Below are 18,681 nucleotides of genomic sequence, written 5' to 3' on the forward strand. Positions count from 1 at the left end.
ATCCGTAAACATTAAAATACTCACTGTTTCAAAAGTATTGCCACAAGACGTAAACAATATGCGTGTTAACATGATTTAAGTGTGATAAAATCACTTACTAACCTTTTCTGTGTAAAGTTATATCCAATTTTACAACTTCATTGCCATGATGACGTAATGTCAACAAATCCTAAAACAACTGTAAAAATGACGATTTAAACAACGTCACAGCTCAAATAACACATGAGTTATAACAGAAGAATTAATGTAAGCGCTTTTATAAAATTATAAGCTTCAAATTTCTTCCTTTAAACCCTCCAAAAACGGGCCCCATTCACTTCCATTGTAAATGCCTCACGGTAACCTCAATTTCTGCTTTTTTAATGAAAAGGAGGGACGAGTCAAAATTATATTTTGTGGTAATCAACATTATAATTAATAATTAATAATTTAATAATAATTTTCTTTATTTATCACACATTATACATTTGCACATATACAGTGAAATTCTTCTTTTTCACATATCCCAGCTAGGCTGGGGTCAGAGTGCAGGGTCAGCCATGATACAGCGCCCCTGGGGCAGATAGGGTCAAGGGCCTTGCTCAAGGGCCCAACAGTGGCATCTTGGTGGTGCTGGGGCTTGAACCCCCAACCTTCTGATCAGTAACCCAGAGCCTTAACCGCTGAGCCACCACTGCCCACTGTGGCATTATGCCACAAATGCTGTCGAATGGCCTAACTTTTATTGAACCTGGACTACTCCTTTAAGTCATTTGTTAAAGTGCCTTTTTCAGGTATAGCAATAATGGAGACAGGATTCATAGTCAAGCCTGTTTTTATAGTAAAGAAAAAAAAGGAAAAAATTATGCAATACTTTCATGTCCATTCTGTTCAATTAGTATTATTAGTGCAAGTTCAAACACTAGTATTGTTTGCCTTTGCTCCAAGTTTAAAATACTCGTTATTATTCCACACTGTAAAAAATGATTATTTTTCTTATCTGTACTTCACATTCCAAAGTGACATTAGCATATGCTGTATATCGCAAAAAAAACAACACTGTTAACCATACATGAACTTAAATAACTTACAAGTTATTCAACAGTAGACAAGCCATCACAACTAATATTATGCACGTGAGATGAGGAGGTAGCAGAAAGAATTTCAAATCAAAACAAGTCTATCACACCTCAAATGCATCCGACTTTGAAATTTTAAACAGGTTTTTTAAATGTCAATTTCTCAGACAGAGATAATACTTAAATTAATTTACATTTTATTTTACCCTTTAAAAGGGTCACTAAGCTTTGTATAATGTATGATGAAATTTGATAGTGACAAACTATTTTCACTATGAGGATGTGCTAAAAATAAAATTATTGTGAACAGTTTTATAGATCAAAAAGATTATTCAAACAAAGAAAAATGTACAGACAGCTCACAGAATGAAAATCTTACTCTGATGTCCTTAATAGCTGGCCTAGGTAGCATACCATACAATTAAAGACATGCAAATCTAAGTTGCGTTAACATTACATCTCAACCTCATGCCAGATCTTTAAACGGAAAGTTCCTCAGCGCTGGGTGTCATCTAAAGGCAAGATGCAAATCAAATGGCACAGAATGAACACAAACTTGTAACAACAAAGTTCTGGTTGGTTGTGAGGATGCTATGAAAAATGAAGTTCTTTCTTTGTATCTTCATATCAGTATCTCTTATTTACATACTGCATGTGTACATAACAGTGTACAGCAAGATGTGATATTAATGATGCACATGACTTGCATGGATTAGAAGTCAAATAAATACACATAAGCGAGTCTATTGCAGAATAAAGTGCAATTGACACAAGCCTCTTCTCATTTGGTTGAATGACGACCACAATCCTGGATGAATCAAAAAGTCAACCAGTGTCTTCTGCGCGTGTTTGTCAGCAGGAAAATCACATTTAACTCTCCATTTCGGAGAGTTTGACAGAATGGCACATAAAGCAAAGCGACCCCAGTCAGTTCATTTTAATGTCTTTTGAGTCTGTGAGTTGCTTAAGCGGGAGGAGTCTTACTGATTAGTGACACAGGAAAGCTGTACATCAAACGAGGAAACGCTCCAAAGCGAGGTGATCCAAGGTCAGTTCATGCTGCACTCTACCAATTAATCAAGAAATAAATAATAAAAGTGCTTCTCATACAAGGGATTCCAAACAAGCATGGGCCCACTTCTCCACCCATTGTATGTGTTAGCCTCTCCTGCTGAGGGACTCCAACTCTCTCAGTGCCCTGGATACTGGGGAGGGGAGTATGGTGGAGGAGCTGAAAACACAACAATAACAAAGTTCAAGGAATGGTCTGTAATATCCAAAACAAACCACTGGTGTACAAGAATGAATGCCTTTGAACAATGCTTCCATTAACCTTTGCTCTTTACAGGCACAGATCAATCTTTAAGAACTTCTTTTACTATAAATTCTTCTCCCTGCCCAGTAGGTGGCGATGTGTACAAAGAATGAGAATCACCAAAAACAAAAGAACTCTTAGGAAAAGCGAAAAGACAAAAGAACATAGGAGGGCCGTTTGAAAGTGGAGATTTATAATTAAAAAAAAAAAAAAAAGACATATATTGATGTGCTTCTCACCCACACCTATCATATTGCTTCTGAAGACATGGATGAAACCACTGGAGTCGTATGGATTACTTTTTATGCTGCCTTTATGTGCTTTTTGGACCTTCAGAGTTCTGGCCACCATTTACTTGCAATGTATGGACCTACAGAGCTGAGATATTCCTCTAAAACACATCTGGGATGGCATGAGGGTGAGTAAATTAGATAATTTTTATTTTTGGGTGAACTATTCCTTTAACCTGACTGTTGGGAAAATGTGGGTAGTTCTATTCAAGGAGCATTAAAAGAAATTGTTCTCCCAAAAATAAAAAAATCTGTCATAGTTTACTCACCCACATTTCGGTACAAACGGACATCAAGATTTTCACTGATAAAGGACTTAAATTTCAGGTTACATTATATGATTTCAGGAGACTAGGAATAGGACACACAAGTTGAATGGACTACTTTTATGATACTTTTGTGTGATTTTTTAAGGTTTAATGTGAGTCAATATCAGCTGCAATTGTATCGAGAAAACAGACCGGGATATTCAATATTTTTCTTTCCCTTTTGTGTTCCGCATTTGAAACAACAAGGGTGAGTAAATTATGACAGAATTAAAAAATTTAGGTGAACTATTCCTTTAAGCAGTGTTATGATTCCCTCTGTCATCAAGCTATATGCAAATTGTCGTGTAGTGTTTTTTATATTCCTTATATGTGATCTAAGAGGCCATTTGTCTACCTGCTTGACTGTATCCTGCGTCAGGAGGATTCAGAGGATAAGGACCCTGGGGCATCAAAGGATATTGGTGTGGGACACCAGGGTACTGCGGCACCACTGGATATCCAGGGTAATCAGGATGTCCTATGGGTTTCCCATAAGCATCATACATGGGCTCCACAGGATAGCTGGCCATTGGAATGTGCTGGGCTGAAAGTGAGATTCATGTTAGTGGTTCTTTAATTAGCTATGGCCTTTTTTTTCTCAGGAATAATCAGTATATTCCAATACAAAATGCAATGTAACTGTAATAAAATTTAGAACAGAAACAAATGCAAAAAAAAAAAAAAAAAAAAAAAAAAAAACTAAATACATTAAGATTAACTGTATGCTAAATATTAAATACGATACCATCCAGGGCATGTATTTACAAAGATTTTTATCTTACCACTAGGAGTTCTCCAAAGAGTTCCTAGCTAGGAGTTTTTGCTTAAAACCTATTCATAAAACTGCTAAGAGCAAGTTTTAGTAGGGAAATCTTAAGAGTAAGGTGGAGCTGACTTCATTGCTATGGATGATGTCACGTTTTATTAGCGCTCTCTTTTAAATCACCCTCAGTGACTGGTAGAATGGGGACCACTATTTGTCAGCTAAGACAGACAACGATATATACATATTTTTTTGTCTTGTTCACCGAGGATGCATTAAATTGATTGAAAGTAATTGAAAAATTACAGTAAAGGCAGTACAGTAATGTTACAATTGACTGTTTCTTTTAAATTAAAGGATGTATTCTTCAAACTTTTTGTTCATCCAAGAATCCTCTACTTGCAGCAATGCAACTGTTCGGCATTTACGGTTCATTAAAGCTGCTAGTTTAGGACCTGTGAGAAGTCTTTTTCTCAAATTAGAGACTCTGATGTACTTGTATTCTTATTGTTGTGCATCTGGGTTGTCCACTTCTCTCTCTGTCCTGGTGAGATCAAGTTTGTTTTATTCTTTCAAAACAGAAATGCATGGAATAGCCTTCAACTCTCAAATGAACAACAGATTGATGAATTTGAGGAGAATATGTTTCTTTTTGGTTATTTTTAAAACTGAAATTTGATTTGCAAGTCTAAAGTAACTTTACTGTAAAGTAACTAAAAATGCAATACCTCAGCTGGAAAAAGAGTATGGCTGTGTCTCGTTTCGAAGGCTGCGTGCTAGGTAGGACACGTCCTTTGAAGGCTGCAGTATACCGAGCATCCTCCTTTAAACAAATCTCATTTAAACGAGACGTCCTTCATTGGACAAACAAAATGAAACGCAACATTGTTGCTATAACAGCACGCAACTCTTTAACAAGCACGAGAACTTTGAGTGAGAAGGTAACAAAGTCCCTTTAGAAGGGAATGTATGAGGTACATTTTAGGAGAGTTATAGTGATGTAGAGAGAAAAGAAAATAGATTTTACATGTGTAATTTTAGTCTAATACTTTATTTTAATTATATATTAATAAAATACATATTATATACTCTGCACCCATCTACTGAGGTTGGGAACCCATCTACTGAGGTTGGGAATTAACATTACTTGCGTTTGAACATCATATTTACGAGGCAAATTGGTCGTTATTTTGTTTTTAGACATTTCCGTTGAAGCAAAGAATTGTGGGTTGTGAGTGCCCACGAAGGATACACCTCATGCATCCTCCTAATTCCCATGAAAGAAGGCTGCATTCGAAGTGTCCTACTTGCTTTTATGAAACGAGACAGCCTCGATGATGTATGCGGCCGAGAAATGCAACCTCCAGAGGACACTTCCTTCCAAACGAGACACAGCCTATATTGCGATTTCCACAGTTCATTAAGAAGGCACAACCATTTAAACTATTCTAACAAAAAGAAATGTTAATTTAGTACTAAATTTTTTTTTATCCCCTTTTTATCCCCAATTTGGAATGCCCAATTCCCACTACTTAGTAGGGCCTCGTGGTGGCGTGGTTACTCACCACAATCCGGGTAGCAGAGGACAAGTGTCAGTTGCCTCAGTTTCTGAGACTGTCAATCCGTGCATTTTATCATGTGGCTCGCTGTGCATGACATCGCGGAGACTCCCAGCATGTGGAGGCTCATGCTACTCTCCACGATCCACGCACAACTTACCACGCACCTCACTGAAAGCGAGAACCACTAATCGCGACCACGAGGAGGTTACCCCATGTGACTCTACCCTCCCTAGCAACCGGGCCAATTTGGTTGCTTAGGAGGCCTGACTAGAGTCACTCAGCACGCCCTGGATTCAAACTCGCGATTCCAGGGGTGGTAGTCAGCGTCAATACTCGCTGAGCAATTATAATCTTGGTAGACTGGAGTAATGGCAGCTGAAAATGGGGCTTTGCCATCATGGATAAAAGAAAAATACCAATACAAACAGCTCAGCATTTATTTGTGCATTAAATTACACACACACACTTATGAACTTGTGGATGGTATTCTGAGCAAAGACACCAGTATTTTTTTTTTATTTATTTTTTTTTTTTTTTGTGATTAACATTTTTTATTAAATCATACAATAACAAGATGCAAAACATATATATATATAAACAACATTTAATATATAAACACACACACACACACACATATATATATATACACACACACACACACACACACACACACACATACATACACGCACATACATAAATACACACACATAATAATCATACTAACTATATTACACTACTCTCTCCACACCCCACCCGAGAGCCCTCCAAAAACTCCAAATACCTGCCCCATTTCCGGATAAACAAATCCAAGTAACTGCGTCTTCCTGATGACACCTCCTCATAAGCCGCCACCCTCCCCACCTCCGTGAACCACTCCGGATATGGGGGCGCACCAGCTGACCTCCAACCTCTCAAAATAACCTGCCTGGCGATCATCACACAGGTCAGAACCCAATTCTCTATATGACTATCCCCCACATCAATGACCGCCCCATCGCCCAGAACACAAAATCTGGGGCAAAACGAAACCCGAGTTCCTACCATGTCAGACACAAAATTCTGAACCTTCAACCAGAATTTCTGGAAAAAACATGGGCCATGTCTCCATCCTCTGATTGGTATCGCCAGCAGGTGGGTGTGTCTTTAAGACCAAACCTATACAATCTAGAGGGGGTCCAATAGAATCTATGCAAAATTTAGAATTGCATAAGACAAACCCTTGCATCTCTAGATGCAGACTTAAAGTTTTTAAGAATCCTAGCCCACACTCCGTCCTCCAATACCAAGTTGAAGTCTTTCTCCCATACTCTCTTAAGTGAGGTTAAAGCTCTGTCCCCCAAACTCTGAATTAACAGGGAGTAATACACTGATGCCTCATGACCTTTTTCAAAAGCAGTAATCACCTCTCCTAGAGTATCTGCTGCTTTAGGGGGGTGTTTGCTACTCCCAAAGACAGTACAAAGAAGGTGGCGCAGTTGTAAATACCTATAAAACTGAGATCTGGGGATCCCAAAATGTTGAACCAGATTTTCTTTTTTTTGTTGGGATTTTTCCCCTTTTTCTCCCAATTTGGAATGCCCAATTCCCAATGCGCTCTAAGTCCTCATGGTGGTGTAGTGATCAGTCCGGGTGGCGGAGGACGAATCCCAGTTGCCTCCGTGTCTGAGACAGTCAACCCGCGCATCTTATCACGTGGCTTGTTGCCACGGAGACATAGTGCGTGTGGAGGCTTCACGCCATCCACCGCGGCAACCACGCTCAATTCACCATGCGCCCCACCGAGAACAAACCACATTATAGCGACCACGAGGAGGTTACCCCATGTGACTCTACCCTCCCTAGCAACCAGGCCAATTTGGTTGCTTAGGAGACCTGGCTGGAGTCACTCAGCACGCCCTGGGATTCGAACTAGCGAACTAGCGAACTCCAGGGGTGGTAGCCAGCGTATTTTACCACTGAGCTACCCAGGCCCCCATTGAACCAGATTTTCAAACGATTTCAACACTCCACTCTTATATAGATCACAGAGTGTAGTAACCCCCCTCCCAATCCACTCCGACCAGCAGAAAGGGGACTTACCGATACACAATCTTGGGTTCTGCCATATGCTTGAGGCAACATTTAAATAAATGTCCGTTTAAACACTCTGGACACTTTTGTCCATACCGAGTGTACATGCGAAATAACAGGGTGTGACTTAACTTTTCCGGATAGTTTAATAGAGAGGCTTTACAATGGTGAAATAGGGGCAAGAACTTCCTGTTCAATACTAAACCAGGGAGGAGCTCTCTCAGGTGGAAGAGACCAATGAGCCAAATGTCTGAGACTGAAAGCATAGTAATAAAACAAAATCTTAGGTAGGCATAGCCCACCTTTGTCAATCAGCCTATGTAACTTATTGAAATGCAATCTGGGACGCCATTCCAAAGGAAGGACTTCACTATGCTATGAAATTGCTTGAAATAAGAGAGGGGGACATCTACAGGGAGAGACTGTAGCAGGTAGTTAAATTTTTATAACATTAACCTTCCCAATCATAGATAAATGAAGCCCACCTGCCCACATCGCTCGAAAACCTTTTTATTAAAGGGTCAAAATTAACTCTAACTAAATCAGACAAATTTGCTGGGAATAAAATGCCTAAATACTTAATGCCCTGTTTGGGCCACTGGAAGGCGCCCAGCTGGAAAGCCATTACTGGACAGTACGCTGTCAGAGCTAAAGCTTCGGATTTAGACCAATTGACTTTGTAACCTGAGAGCTTGGAATAAGAGTTAATAATTCTGTGGAGGCAAGGCATAGATCTAGCAGGGTCAGAGACAAATAATAAAATATAATCTGCATAAAGCAAAAGCTTATGTGCCACACCTCCTGCCAGCAACCCTGGAAAATCTTCCTCCTTTCTTATCGTGGCTGCTAATGGTTCTAGGGCAAGACAGAACAATAATGGGGAAAGAGGGCAACCTTGCCGGGTGCCCCTATCCAGAGTAAAATAATCTGAAATTAATCCATTTGTTTACACCACTGCTACCGGGTGTCTATAAAGTAATTTAGTCCAACCAATAAAAGTGTTCCCGAACCCATACATTTCCAAAATCTTAAAAAGATAATCCCATTCTACCATATCAAACGCCTTTTCGGCGTCAAGTGAGATGGCAGCGACCGGAGTCTGATCATTCGCTACTGACCACATGATATTGATGAAACGCCTGATGTTATCAGAAGAGCTGCGGCCCCGAATAAACCCCACCTGATCTATATGTATAAGAGATGTCATAACTTTACTTAATCGTTTAGCCAACATTTTTTACAAAATGTTTACATCTAGCTGGATCAGGGAAATTGGACGGTAACTCTTACACTCGCTTGGATCTTTGTCCTTTTTAAGAATCAGACTGATCCGGGCTTGTGTCATGGTTGGCGGAAGTTTTCCATTCTTTAATGATTCCGTATAAACTTCTAACAAAAGTGGAGCCAGTTCTGTAGCATAAGATCTAAAAAATTCAGTGGCAAAACCATCTGGCCCTGGAGCCTTGCCTGTAGGCAAGGCCTTAATTACCTTGTCAAACTCCTCCAAGGTTATCTCAGAATCAAGAGAATTTTTTTGCTCAGTTGTCAATTTAGGAAGTTCTAATGGTTCCACAAATTTTCTAAAATCTTCATCAGTAGACGAAGACATGGAACTATAGAGATCAAGATAGAACTCTTTGAAAGCATTATTAATATCAATGGCTGAGGTAAATATTTCACCACCAGCAGATTTCATTGAGGGAATGGTAGAAAAAGACTCTCTCTGCTTTATATATCTAGCCAAAAGCTTCCATGCTTTGTCCCCTGACTCAAAGTATGACCGTCTTGCCCTGAACAGCCAAAACTCCACCTTCCGTGACAAAATAGTATTTCAAATGGGTCAATTCTCTGAGGCCATCGGATGACATTCCGTGCTTCAGCTCTGATTCGGCACTTTTAATATTCTCTTCCAACTCCACGAGTTCACATGCTTTGGATTTTTTGGTGAATGAGGCATACTGTAAGATCTGACCCCTAAGAACAGCCTTAAGTGCCTCCCAAGCCACGCCCACAGAGGATACTGAGGACCAGTTGGTCTCCATATAAACACTGATTTCAGTCTTTAACATTTGTTGGAAATCAGTATTTTGCAAAAGGGATACATTAAAGCGCCAACTATATGATTTCTTTTTCTCTGTATGTGGCAACACCTCTAAACTCACCAGGGCGTGATCTGAGACTAAGATGTTTCCAATTGAGCAATCAACAACAGATGAAATGAGGGACTTAGGTATAATCAAAAAAAATCTATTCTAGAATAAATCTTATGGACTGATGAAAAAAATGCATAGTCCCTACCAGATGGGTTCAAAAGTCACCAGATATCTTCAAGACCAAGATTTTTACACATTCTGTGAAGCGTCAATGTTGCTCTAGGGGGTTTACACACTTTTGCTTCACTATGATCAAGGACTGAGTCCATCAAAAGATTAAAGTCTCCTCCCAATATTATATCATGAGGGCTGCCATTGGTTTGCAACATCCCTTCAAGATCTATAAAAAAGCCCTGATCATCAGTGTTAGGTGCGTAAATATTAGCCAAAATCAGACTTTGCCCCTGAATTTCTCCTAAAACGACAATGACTCTTCCTAATTTATCTTTACTCTGTTTAAGAAATTTTAATTGTAAATGTTTATTTATCAGTATAATGACTCCCCCACTCTTACTTGAGCCTGCACTAAAGAAAACATGTCCACCCCATATCTTCCCAAATTTTTCAGCTTCCTGCGGGGAAAGATGCGTTTCTTGAAGAAACACTATATCATATTTCTTACGCTTAAGAAAATAAATAACCTTCCTTCTTTTTATGGGATGCCCCAACCCATTCACATTCCATGTGGAGAGAGATAACCTACTCATAATAATATCTGACATATTGATATAATAAAAATAAAGAAAAATAAAACAAAGTTGTGTGTCAAAAACAAAATTATACAGACCACATTCCCCATTAATGCAACAATCAAACCCCGAACTTCCCCCCGAACAAAACAAACAGAAAAAAGAAAAACGTGCGCAGACAGCGCCAACCAGCGTCAATCCCTCTAAACTCAAACAGTCCATGTACACATGTGAGAGCCCCCGCGACTACTTTGCCATCAGAATTGCTCAAGTCCGGTGCCTCTGCATAATTTTTGTGAGGCAAAATTACATAACAGAAAATACTTTGTAAAACAGACCCCAGCCAACAGGCAGAATAAATACAAAAAACATGTAGATTCATTCACAGAACTGTCTTGATGGTGTGTTCCTCCACAAAACAACTTCCAGCTGATATAAAGCTGTTCAGTTTCCTCGGACAGACAAACAAGTGTTCAGTGAGCCGGCTGTTATGAGTGCAGCAGATGACGTAATCATTCTAATGTCCCTTAAAAATACTCCACAAAACAAACTCCAGCCAACAGGAAGCATAAGCACAAAGAACAAACAGATTCATCCACAACACTGTCCCAAAACAGTGTTATTCCACAAAACAAGCTCCAGCCGCTAGGCGGAGCCAGCACATAAAGAAACAAAACAGGCATCCTGGTTCCTTGGATGATCAAGTGAGCACTGAGCAAGTCAAATTCACTCGGAGGCCGTGTAAAAAAAAATACAATAAAAATACACCATGACTTAACTCAGTCTGTCAACTTTATAAAAGTCGTCCTTTATGTGAGCATGTAGATATTTTGCGGTCATCCAAAGTGTCCATTCTCAATCAGGCCAGGAACTTCAGTGTAAAAGTGATCTTCTGTCAATGCAAAAGATTCTTGAAAAAAGTGTCATTCTACAAAACAAACTCCAGCAGCTAGGTGGAGCCAACACAAAAAGAAACAAAAATGGTGCCCAGCTTCCTCAGAAAATCGAGTCACTGAACAGCGAGTCAGTCCACTAATATAAGAAACATCAAATGGCTTACTCACTCACAATGTATTTATGAAGGAGAGTGCCAGTTTTGGACATGTAAATACTTTGCTGCTGTCCTTGGTGTCTATTCTCAATTTGGCCAGGAACATCAGTGCAAAAGCGATCTTCCGTTGATGTAAGAGTTTCTTACATTCCTTGAACCGATCACGTTTCTCTCGTCGAATTCGCAAAGTCAGGGAACAAGAAAATATTGTGATTCTTCCAAGAAAGTTTTCCTTTGCTCCTCACCTGGCGCAACACGAGATCTTTATCGGATGATCTCAAAAAGTTGGCCAGAATTTATCTGGGCCTGTCTCCCTCAGCAGATCTGCAAGCTCGCTCGATTTCCAGTTTATGGCCTGTTATGTCGAGCAGACTCGGGAAGAGCTCATCAAGGAATTTCACCATATCTCTGCCACCTTCATGCTCAGTAATTCCAACAATTCGTATGTTATTCTTTCGGTTCATATTTTCGAAATATTCAAGTTTTTCTAAAATGTGTTCCAAGTCTGTTTTGGACGCGGGCGGATTAGCGGATAATTCTCTTTCCGAAGATTCCAGATAATCGATTCGTTTTTCAACTTCTGTCACTCTTGTGACCAACTCAGAGAATTTTGTTTCCATCACCGTAATTGATCGACGTATTACAGCGAGATCCTCCAAGTCAGCAACAACCTTCGTCAGCATCACCGAGATGTTGGACAGTTGACGCTGTATTTCATCTCCCGACGTGCCGTCCAAACCGAGTCCCTGGCTCGCAGGCCTGCCAGAGGTTTCAACGTGAGCACGTAAGTGTCTTTTAATGTCTCCAGAGTCCGAGGATTTTGACTTCCTTGTCATGTTTACCTCAAAGAGCAAATATGTAACTGGGTGTATCGAATCTCGCCAGATTATAACATGAAAATACTTAAAAAACTAGCAAAGTGTACAGAGCTCGCAATCACACGTCTGCTTCTCGCATGGCGTCACGTGTAGACACCAGTATATTTGTGCATTCTTCTGGTGCGTGAATTTGTGAACTGAACATGTGTGGATCTGTTGCATGCATGCATGCATGGATTGGTTGCCCGTGGATTCCCGTGTGCATCTGTCGATCTGTTGCGTGAATGTGTTGTGGCCACTCAAGATGGTCAACATTGCGCAACCACAGATGCAGAAGATCCCACGCATTTATGTGCAGAACCCGCAAAGCTTTCGTATGCTATTTAGCGGAGAAAAGATAGAAATACCCAATATTCCCCTAACAAATGTAGCCAGTTTGAACAAGAATGCCAATCCCCCACGAAATTCACTCCGGGAACTCCGTTCCCCCCTATTTCCAGAATGGTCAGTTGGTCGGTCGGTATTTTTTTCAGGTTGATGAACATTTCTTCATGCTGTGTTGATGTAATGAAATGAGTGTGCATCCCGTCGACTGCATAAAAACACGGGGTAGCCCCGCAATTGTCGTGATTCCCCGTGAATGCCCCCTTTTTTCTCTGCAGCAAGCGCGCATCCACAGGAATTCTACGCATTAGGAGCAACTTTTAGCCTTAAGATTTTCTGTGAATACGGGCCCAGGGTCTGTATGTATAAAACTCCTCAGTAATGCTCCTAAGAATAGTCTTAAGCTTTGACTTAAGTGTCAAAAAAATTCTTAGCAAAGAGTAGGACTTATGTAAGAGTGGGAGCTTTTTATAAAGATGCTACAAGCAACTTTCAGCAAAGTCTAAGGCAGATTCTGAGGTGAGGGTAATATGTCCTAGCTGGTATGACATCATTATATCACTCATGATTTAATACAACACATTATAAAACAATGTTTTGATAATAGGTTATTTTCTGTTGATTAATTCTTTGGTTAAACAAATGAGAAAGCCAAATTGAATTTCCTGTATTTTAAAACATTTCACATTTTGCCTAATGTTGTCCTCAAACAATGTGCAAATTGAAGGCTACAAAAAATCCAAATGCAAAATCTTGCAATATAAATATAAATAAAAGAAATATATATAGAAGGACAATTTAAATCACAAAATAAAATGATAATAAACCAAACTGTTATAATCCCATTACAGTTACATATAAGATTTCAGTGAAACACGGTTTAATTTAACGATAAATTTGACATTCAACATATTAACAATATTTTATTGTGGCACAAAGTGCAAAGTTCTTTAACTAATCATAATTGAATTCATTGTAGATTTTGTTCATCGTTGATTTTTTATAATTTTAGTGATATTTAGATTTTATTAATTAGTTGTTGCAGTTCTCTGAACGCTTAGACAGGTAATCCATACAATTTTTCAAATGCTTAATCCACAACAATGAGTTTCAGTGTAATCATTAAATGAAAAACCGTGCTGCAATAAAAATAATATATATATATATATATATATATATATATATATATATATATATATATATATATATATATATATATATACAGTATCTCACAGAAGTGGCAGTGTAGGGGTGTACTCACTTTTGTTGGCAGCGGTTTAGACATTAATGGCTGTGTGTTGAGTTATTTTGAGGGGACAGCAAATTTACACTGTTATACAAGCTGTACACTCACTACTTTACATTGTAGCAAAGTGTCATTTCTTCAGTGTTGTCACATGAAAAGATATGATAAAATATTTACTAAAATGTGAGGGGTGTACTCACTTCTGTGAGATACTGTATATATATAAAATGATGGATTTCATTTTACTTAACTATAAAACACATTTGCCCAATTTCCACTGTCATAAGTCCAACAAATTCTTTCTTTGTTGTAGAGTGTGTTGTCTCCGCAGACCACCGTCATTGTGCTGCTCCTAACTAGGTTAGGATACCTCTCCAGCACTCTTAAAACATTTAGGAGCCAAGACCAAATCTTAACACTTATGAACCTTTATGAATCACACTTATTCTGAAGTCTAGGAATAAGAGAAAAATTACATCATTCTCAGAATTTTGACACAAAAATTTTACTCTAAGTGGCTTTATACATATGGCCCCAGATTTTTTTACATTGATTTGCACATTTAATTAATTCACATGTATTTGTAAATGTTTTAAACAAATGTAGTAAATGCCACATTTAGTAAATGCAGGATGAACTGTGAGGAAAAATACTGTTTTTGTGCTTACCTTCATAAGGAGTCCTACCACGTTGCTGGCGGCGCTGGTACAGGTAACAACAGGAACACATGAAGCAACAGACCATGGTTGCTATAGCAGCCACGAAGAGGAAGATGGATGAAGCAATGCCAGCTATAGTGGAGGGGCTGAAAGAGGTAGGCAAGGAAACGTCCCTGGTTTTGAATAATCTGACTTCTCTGAAGCAGCTCCCATTTAACATAATACACCATTACATTAAGCAGCTTCACCATTAAGTGAATAATTCATCCAAAAATAAAAATTCTGTCATTATTTACTTACCCTCAGGTCACTCCAAACCCATATTTCTTACTTTCTGCCATGGAACACAAAAGGCAGAATGTTAGAAATCCACAGCCATTCAGTCACCATTCACTTTTAGTGCATCTTTTACCACACAATAAAAGTGAATTGTAACAGAGGCTAACATTCTGCCTAACTACTACTTATATGTTCCATGGAAGACAAAAAGTGGGTCAAATATGGGAAATATGGGGTTTGAACAACGTGAGGGAGGGAAATGACAACATAAATTTTGACCTATAAAACCAAATGAATAAAACAGATGTTTTTTTTTTTGTTTTTTTTGGTGGTCTACTGAGTGGCTGATGAGCCTCTGTGGTCTAATATGTGGTCAATAGTCTAGAAGCTCTAATAAAAATGTGTAATATTGGAAATTAGTACACCATAGTGCACATTTAGAATTTTCTAAACATGCAAACTGTAACTACTGTACACATCCATTTGCATAGTAAGTCACACACTCAAGGGTTTGAGTGGTTTTGCTAGTTTGGGACAACTTCTGTTAAACCTGGCTGAAATTCCTTCTCAGTGAAGAGCCATATTTATTTGAACAATCTTTAAGTCAAGATGGTGTGCAATCATATGTACCTGAGATGGAACAGCATGCAGCGTTTCTGTCCTGCCTCGGTGATCATCTTAAAGCCATCCAGGCAGCAGTATCGGCGATGACAGTTCCCACAGCAGAAGGTTATGAGAGGGCAGTCAAAGCCATTGTGCCAGGTGCCATTTTTGTCCACATACCACAAGCAGTCCTCATTTGCACTCACTGTATAGACAATTAAAAAATAGACACAAGTGCTGTTTTACTCGTAGAAAATATTTATTAGGGGAAAAAAAGACTCTGAAAGTGAAGATGAATCCTTCAAAATAATGTTGAAGGAAACAGAGGTTACTTTTATACAAGTGTTTGGCCGGCTCTTAATAAAATATATGTGAACCATCAAAAGAACCAATTTTGCCACAATGTCCTGCCGAAGACCTCAGGAAAGTTTTAAACAGGAAAAATACCAATGCATGGCAATGACTGCAGCTGAATTTAAACTGAACAGAATTTGCTAAAAGCTGGTTTCAAAACATCATTTGTAAGTACCTTAACCTATTTGTAACTTTGCTGGGTTCAGCAAAGTTGCTAAATTGAGGAACTAAAATATTAGGTATCCTATATAGTGCAATAAATTCAAAGCTAATTTGTCAGTACACAATAAACTGATAAATATATATTAATTAAAATATTGATACAAAACACACAAAATAGTCAAAATAGACAGGAGGGAAAATGAATGTACAACGAGTAAGTTAAAGGAATATTCTGGGTTCAATACAAGTTAAACTCCATCGACAGCATTTGTGTCATAATGTTGATTAACACAAACATTTATTTTAACTTGTCCCTCCTTTTCTTACAAATAAATAAATAAAAATAAAAATCGAGGTTACAGTGAGGCGCCTAAAATGGGGCCAATTTTGGAGGGTTTAAAGGCAGAAATGTGAAGCTTATAATTTTATAAAAGCAATTATATTAATTCTTCTATTAAAACTTGTATTATTATGTATTATTTGAGCTGTAAAATTGTTTGAATTGTTGTTTTTATGGACGTTTTGGGGTTTAAGGGTTTACTGTGGTACGTCCTCATAGCAACGAATTTGTAAAATTGGATAAAACAAAAGTAACAAAAGGTTAGGTAGTGATTTTATCACACTACAGTCATGTTAACACACATGTTTTACATCTTGTGATTATACTTTTGAAATATTGAGTATTTTAATGTTTATGTATTGGCCCCATTCACTTCCATTGTAAGTGCCTCACTGTAACCCAGATTTTTGCTCTCTATTTATTTTTTATTTTTTTAAGGATGGACAAGTTGAAATTAATTTTTGTGGTAACCAACACTATGCCACGAATGCTGTCTATTGAGATTAACTTGTATTGGTCCTCAAGTGCCTCTAAGAAAGCAAATAAATCTCTTACGTTCATTTTGAGAAGAATATTCTAAAACACCTCAAAATACTGTGGAAAAGAAATGGCACCTTTGCTTTTATCTTTAACAGTTTTAAAGTAGGTCAGATAACCACCTGCTTCAAGATCTCAACTCTTGGATTAGATTTCAGTTCTGCAGTGAATGACCCATCTACACAGAATATAAAAAACAACAAATGCAGCCTTATGTGAACTTATAAATCTGAGAGGCTTGAAAGCTATTGCTAAAGAAATGACATATTCAGAGGTTTGCAAGCAAATGCAATGTATATATAAATTACACTGGAGAGACATTAAAGGAATATTCCTGGTACAATACAAGTTGAGATCAATCCACAGCATTTGTGGCATAATGTTGATTACCACAAATATCATTTTGATTGGTCCCTACTTTTCTAATCTTTTTTTCTTTTTAAAAAATAAGCAAAAATCGAGGTTAGAGTAAGGCACTTACAATGTTTAAAATTAATACATTGATGACAATAATAACAATTAATAATACTGCATTCATACCAACACAATACTATGGCTACACATGATTAATATTAGCGAACCCATTTCACGTGTGCATTATTTCTCATGCCACCTAAAAGAGGCCCATCAAGAAACTAGAGCAATATCGTCTTACCCTGCCAAGCCGAGAAAATAATATAGAGGACCGGAATAATCACGGCGTAGAGGGACATACTGCTTTCAGAACACTGTCCGTTATATCAGACGAAAAACGGTTTCATTTGCCTGGTCTGAAAATAAAACTTTAAATTAAAAGATTTGCCACGTCTCGCGAAAAAGCGGCGCACAGAATCAAGCGGCTTCGTTGTCAACACGCCATCCGTGTCGAATGACACATCGCCCGTGACGCTGCACGCCGGGAGGTCGCATGAGCCGTACGCCAAATATTCAGCACTACCCTCCTTATAGAGTAAAATAAATTAGCCTAATTTAATTTCCCTAACATAAGCGTCCGCTTCATATGCTAAAGGCATATATGGCTGCGAAACGGAAGGTAATTCAAAATTGCTATCCCTGCTGTATGGTTGAGAGCGTATGGAGGACCAAGTCTGCCAATATTAAAAATAAATTGAAATATATTTATAAATATATTTGTAAGTGATTGTAAAAAATGAAAAAAGGTGTACTAGAACTAAAGTCATTTTCAAATGTGACATGAATCAGTATTTATACTTTTATTTCCTTATTTATGTATTTTATACATTTATTTCCACATGTTTTATTTATTTATACATTTCTTTGTCCGTATGGTAATAAAGGGACGTATTTTGTACTTCAGGCATAGCAGAGCCATTGAAAAAGAGAGTTGGGACACTCTTTGATCTCGCCCAACCACATGGTTCATGCAGCTCTCAGTAGTTCCAAACAAATCTGCGCTGTCAACCAGTTTGAATGGTTTTTGGCGGGACAGATAGCAGCACCAACTAGATTTACAGCAATTTTCAGTATATTAACACATAATGTCCATTGGTTACTGGTGTGTTGTATCATATGTCTGCTACTTTATTATTATTATTTACATTTATTTATATTATATTACCGTATAACACTAGGCAGCAGTATTGTGAAGCAGAGCCTACTTCACATTTAACGTTAGACTGTTTAAGTAAATGGGACTTGTTAAACACGTTCTTTTATTAATTTAAGCCCACATTACAATTTACTACGTTGACGATACTTATATTTATATTACTCAATGCAATGACAAAGTTAAATCTAATCTAAATATCAATCACACCAGCAACTGCTCAATTTAAGCCAAGAAAGGAGTTTGGTCAATAGTACAGAATTTACAAGGCAACCAATTGCATTCAATAAAACATTTTATTATACAATATGTCCAGTGAGAGGGTAAAGGTTGTTCCCCCACCCATGGTCTTCCACTCCTGTTATTTGTAGTGCTAGATCCGGTGATCTAGATCAGTGGTCTTCAACCCTGGTCCTCGAGTACCCCCTGCCCTGCATGTTTTATATGTTTCCCTCTTCCAACGCACCTGATTC

General features: G+C 38.2%; 1 protein-coding gene across 1 annotated transcript; it reads right to left on the bottom strand.

Moving 5' to 3' along the window:
- Nucleotides 1–416: 416 nt before the first annotated feature.
- On the bottom strand, nt 417–17,693 carry LOC127426382 (protein shisa-4-like). Its single transcript, XM_051673170.1, has 5 exons — nt 17,297–17,693; nt 15,276–15,453; nt 14,376–14,512; nt 3,327–3,515; nt 417–2,289 (listed from the first exon to the last, which is right to left on the bottom strand). Exons 1-5 carry the CDS (start codon nt 17,352–17,354, stop codon nt 2,249–2,251), a joined length of 603 nt encoding a protein of 200 aa, XP_051529130.1. The 5' UTR covers nt 17,355–17,693; the 3' UTR covers nt 417–2,248.
- Between the last annotated feature and the right edge of the window lie 988 nt (nt 17,694–18,681).

This window comes from Myxocyprinus asiaticus, chromosome 35, assembly GCF_019703515.2.
Source record: "Myxocyprinus asiaticus isolate MX2 ecotype Aquarium Trade chromosome 35, UBuf_Myxa_2, whole genome shotgun sequence".
Classification (NCBI taxonomy): Eukaryota; Metazoa; Chordata; class Actinopteri; order Cypriniformes; family Catostomidae; genus Myxocyprinus; species Myxocyprinus asiaticus.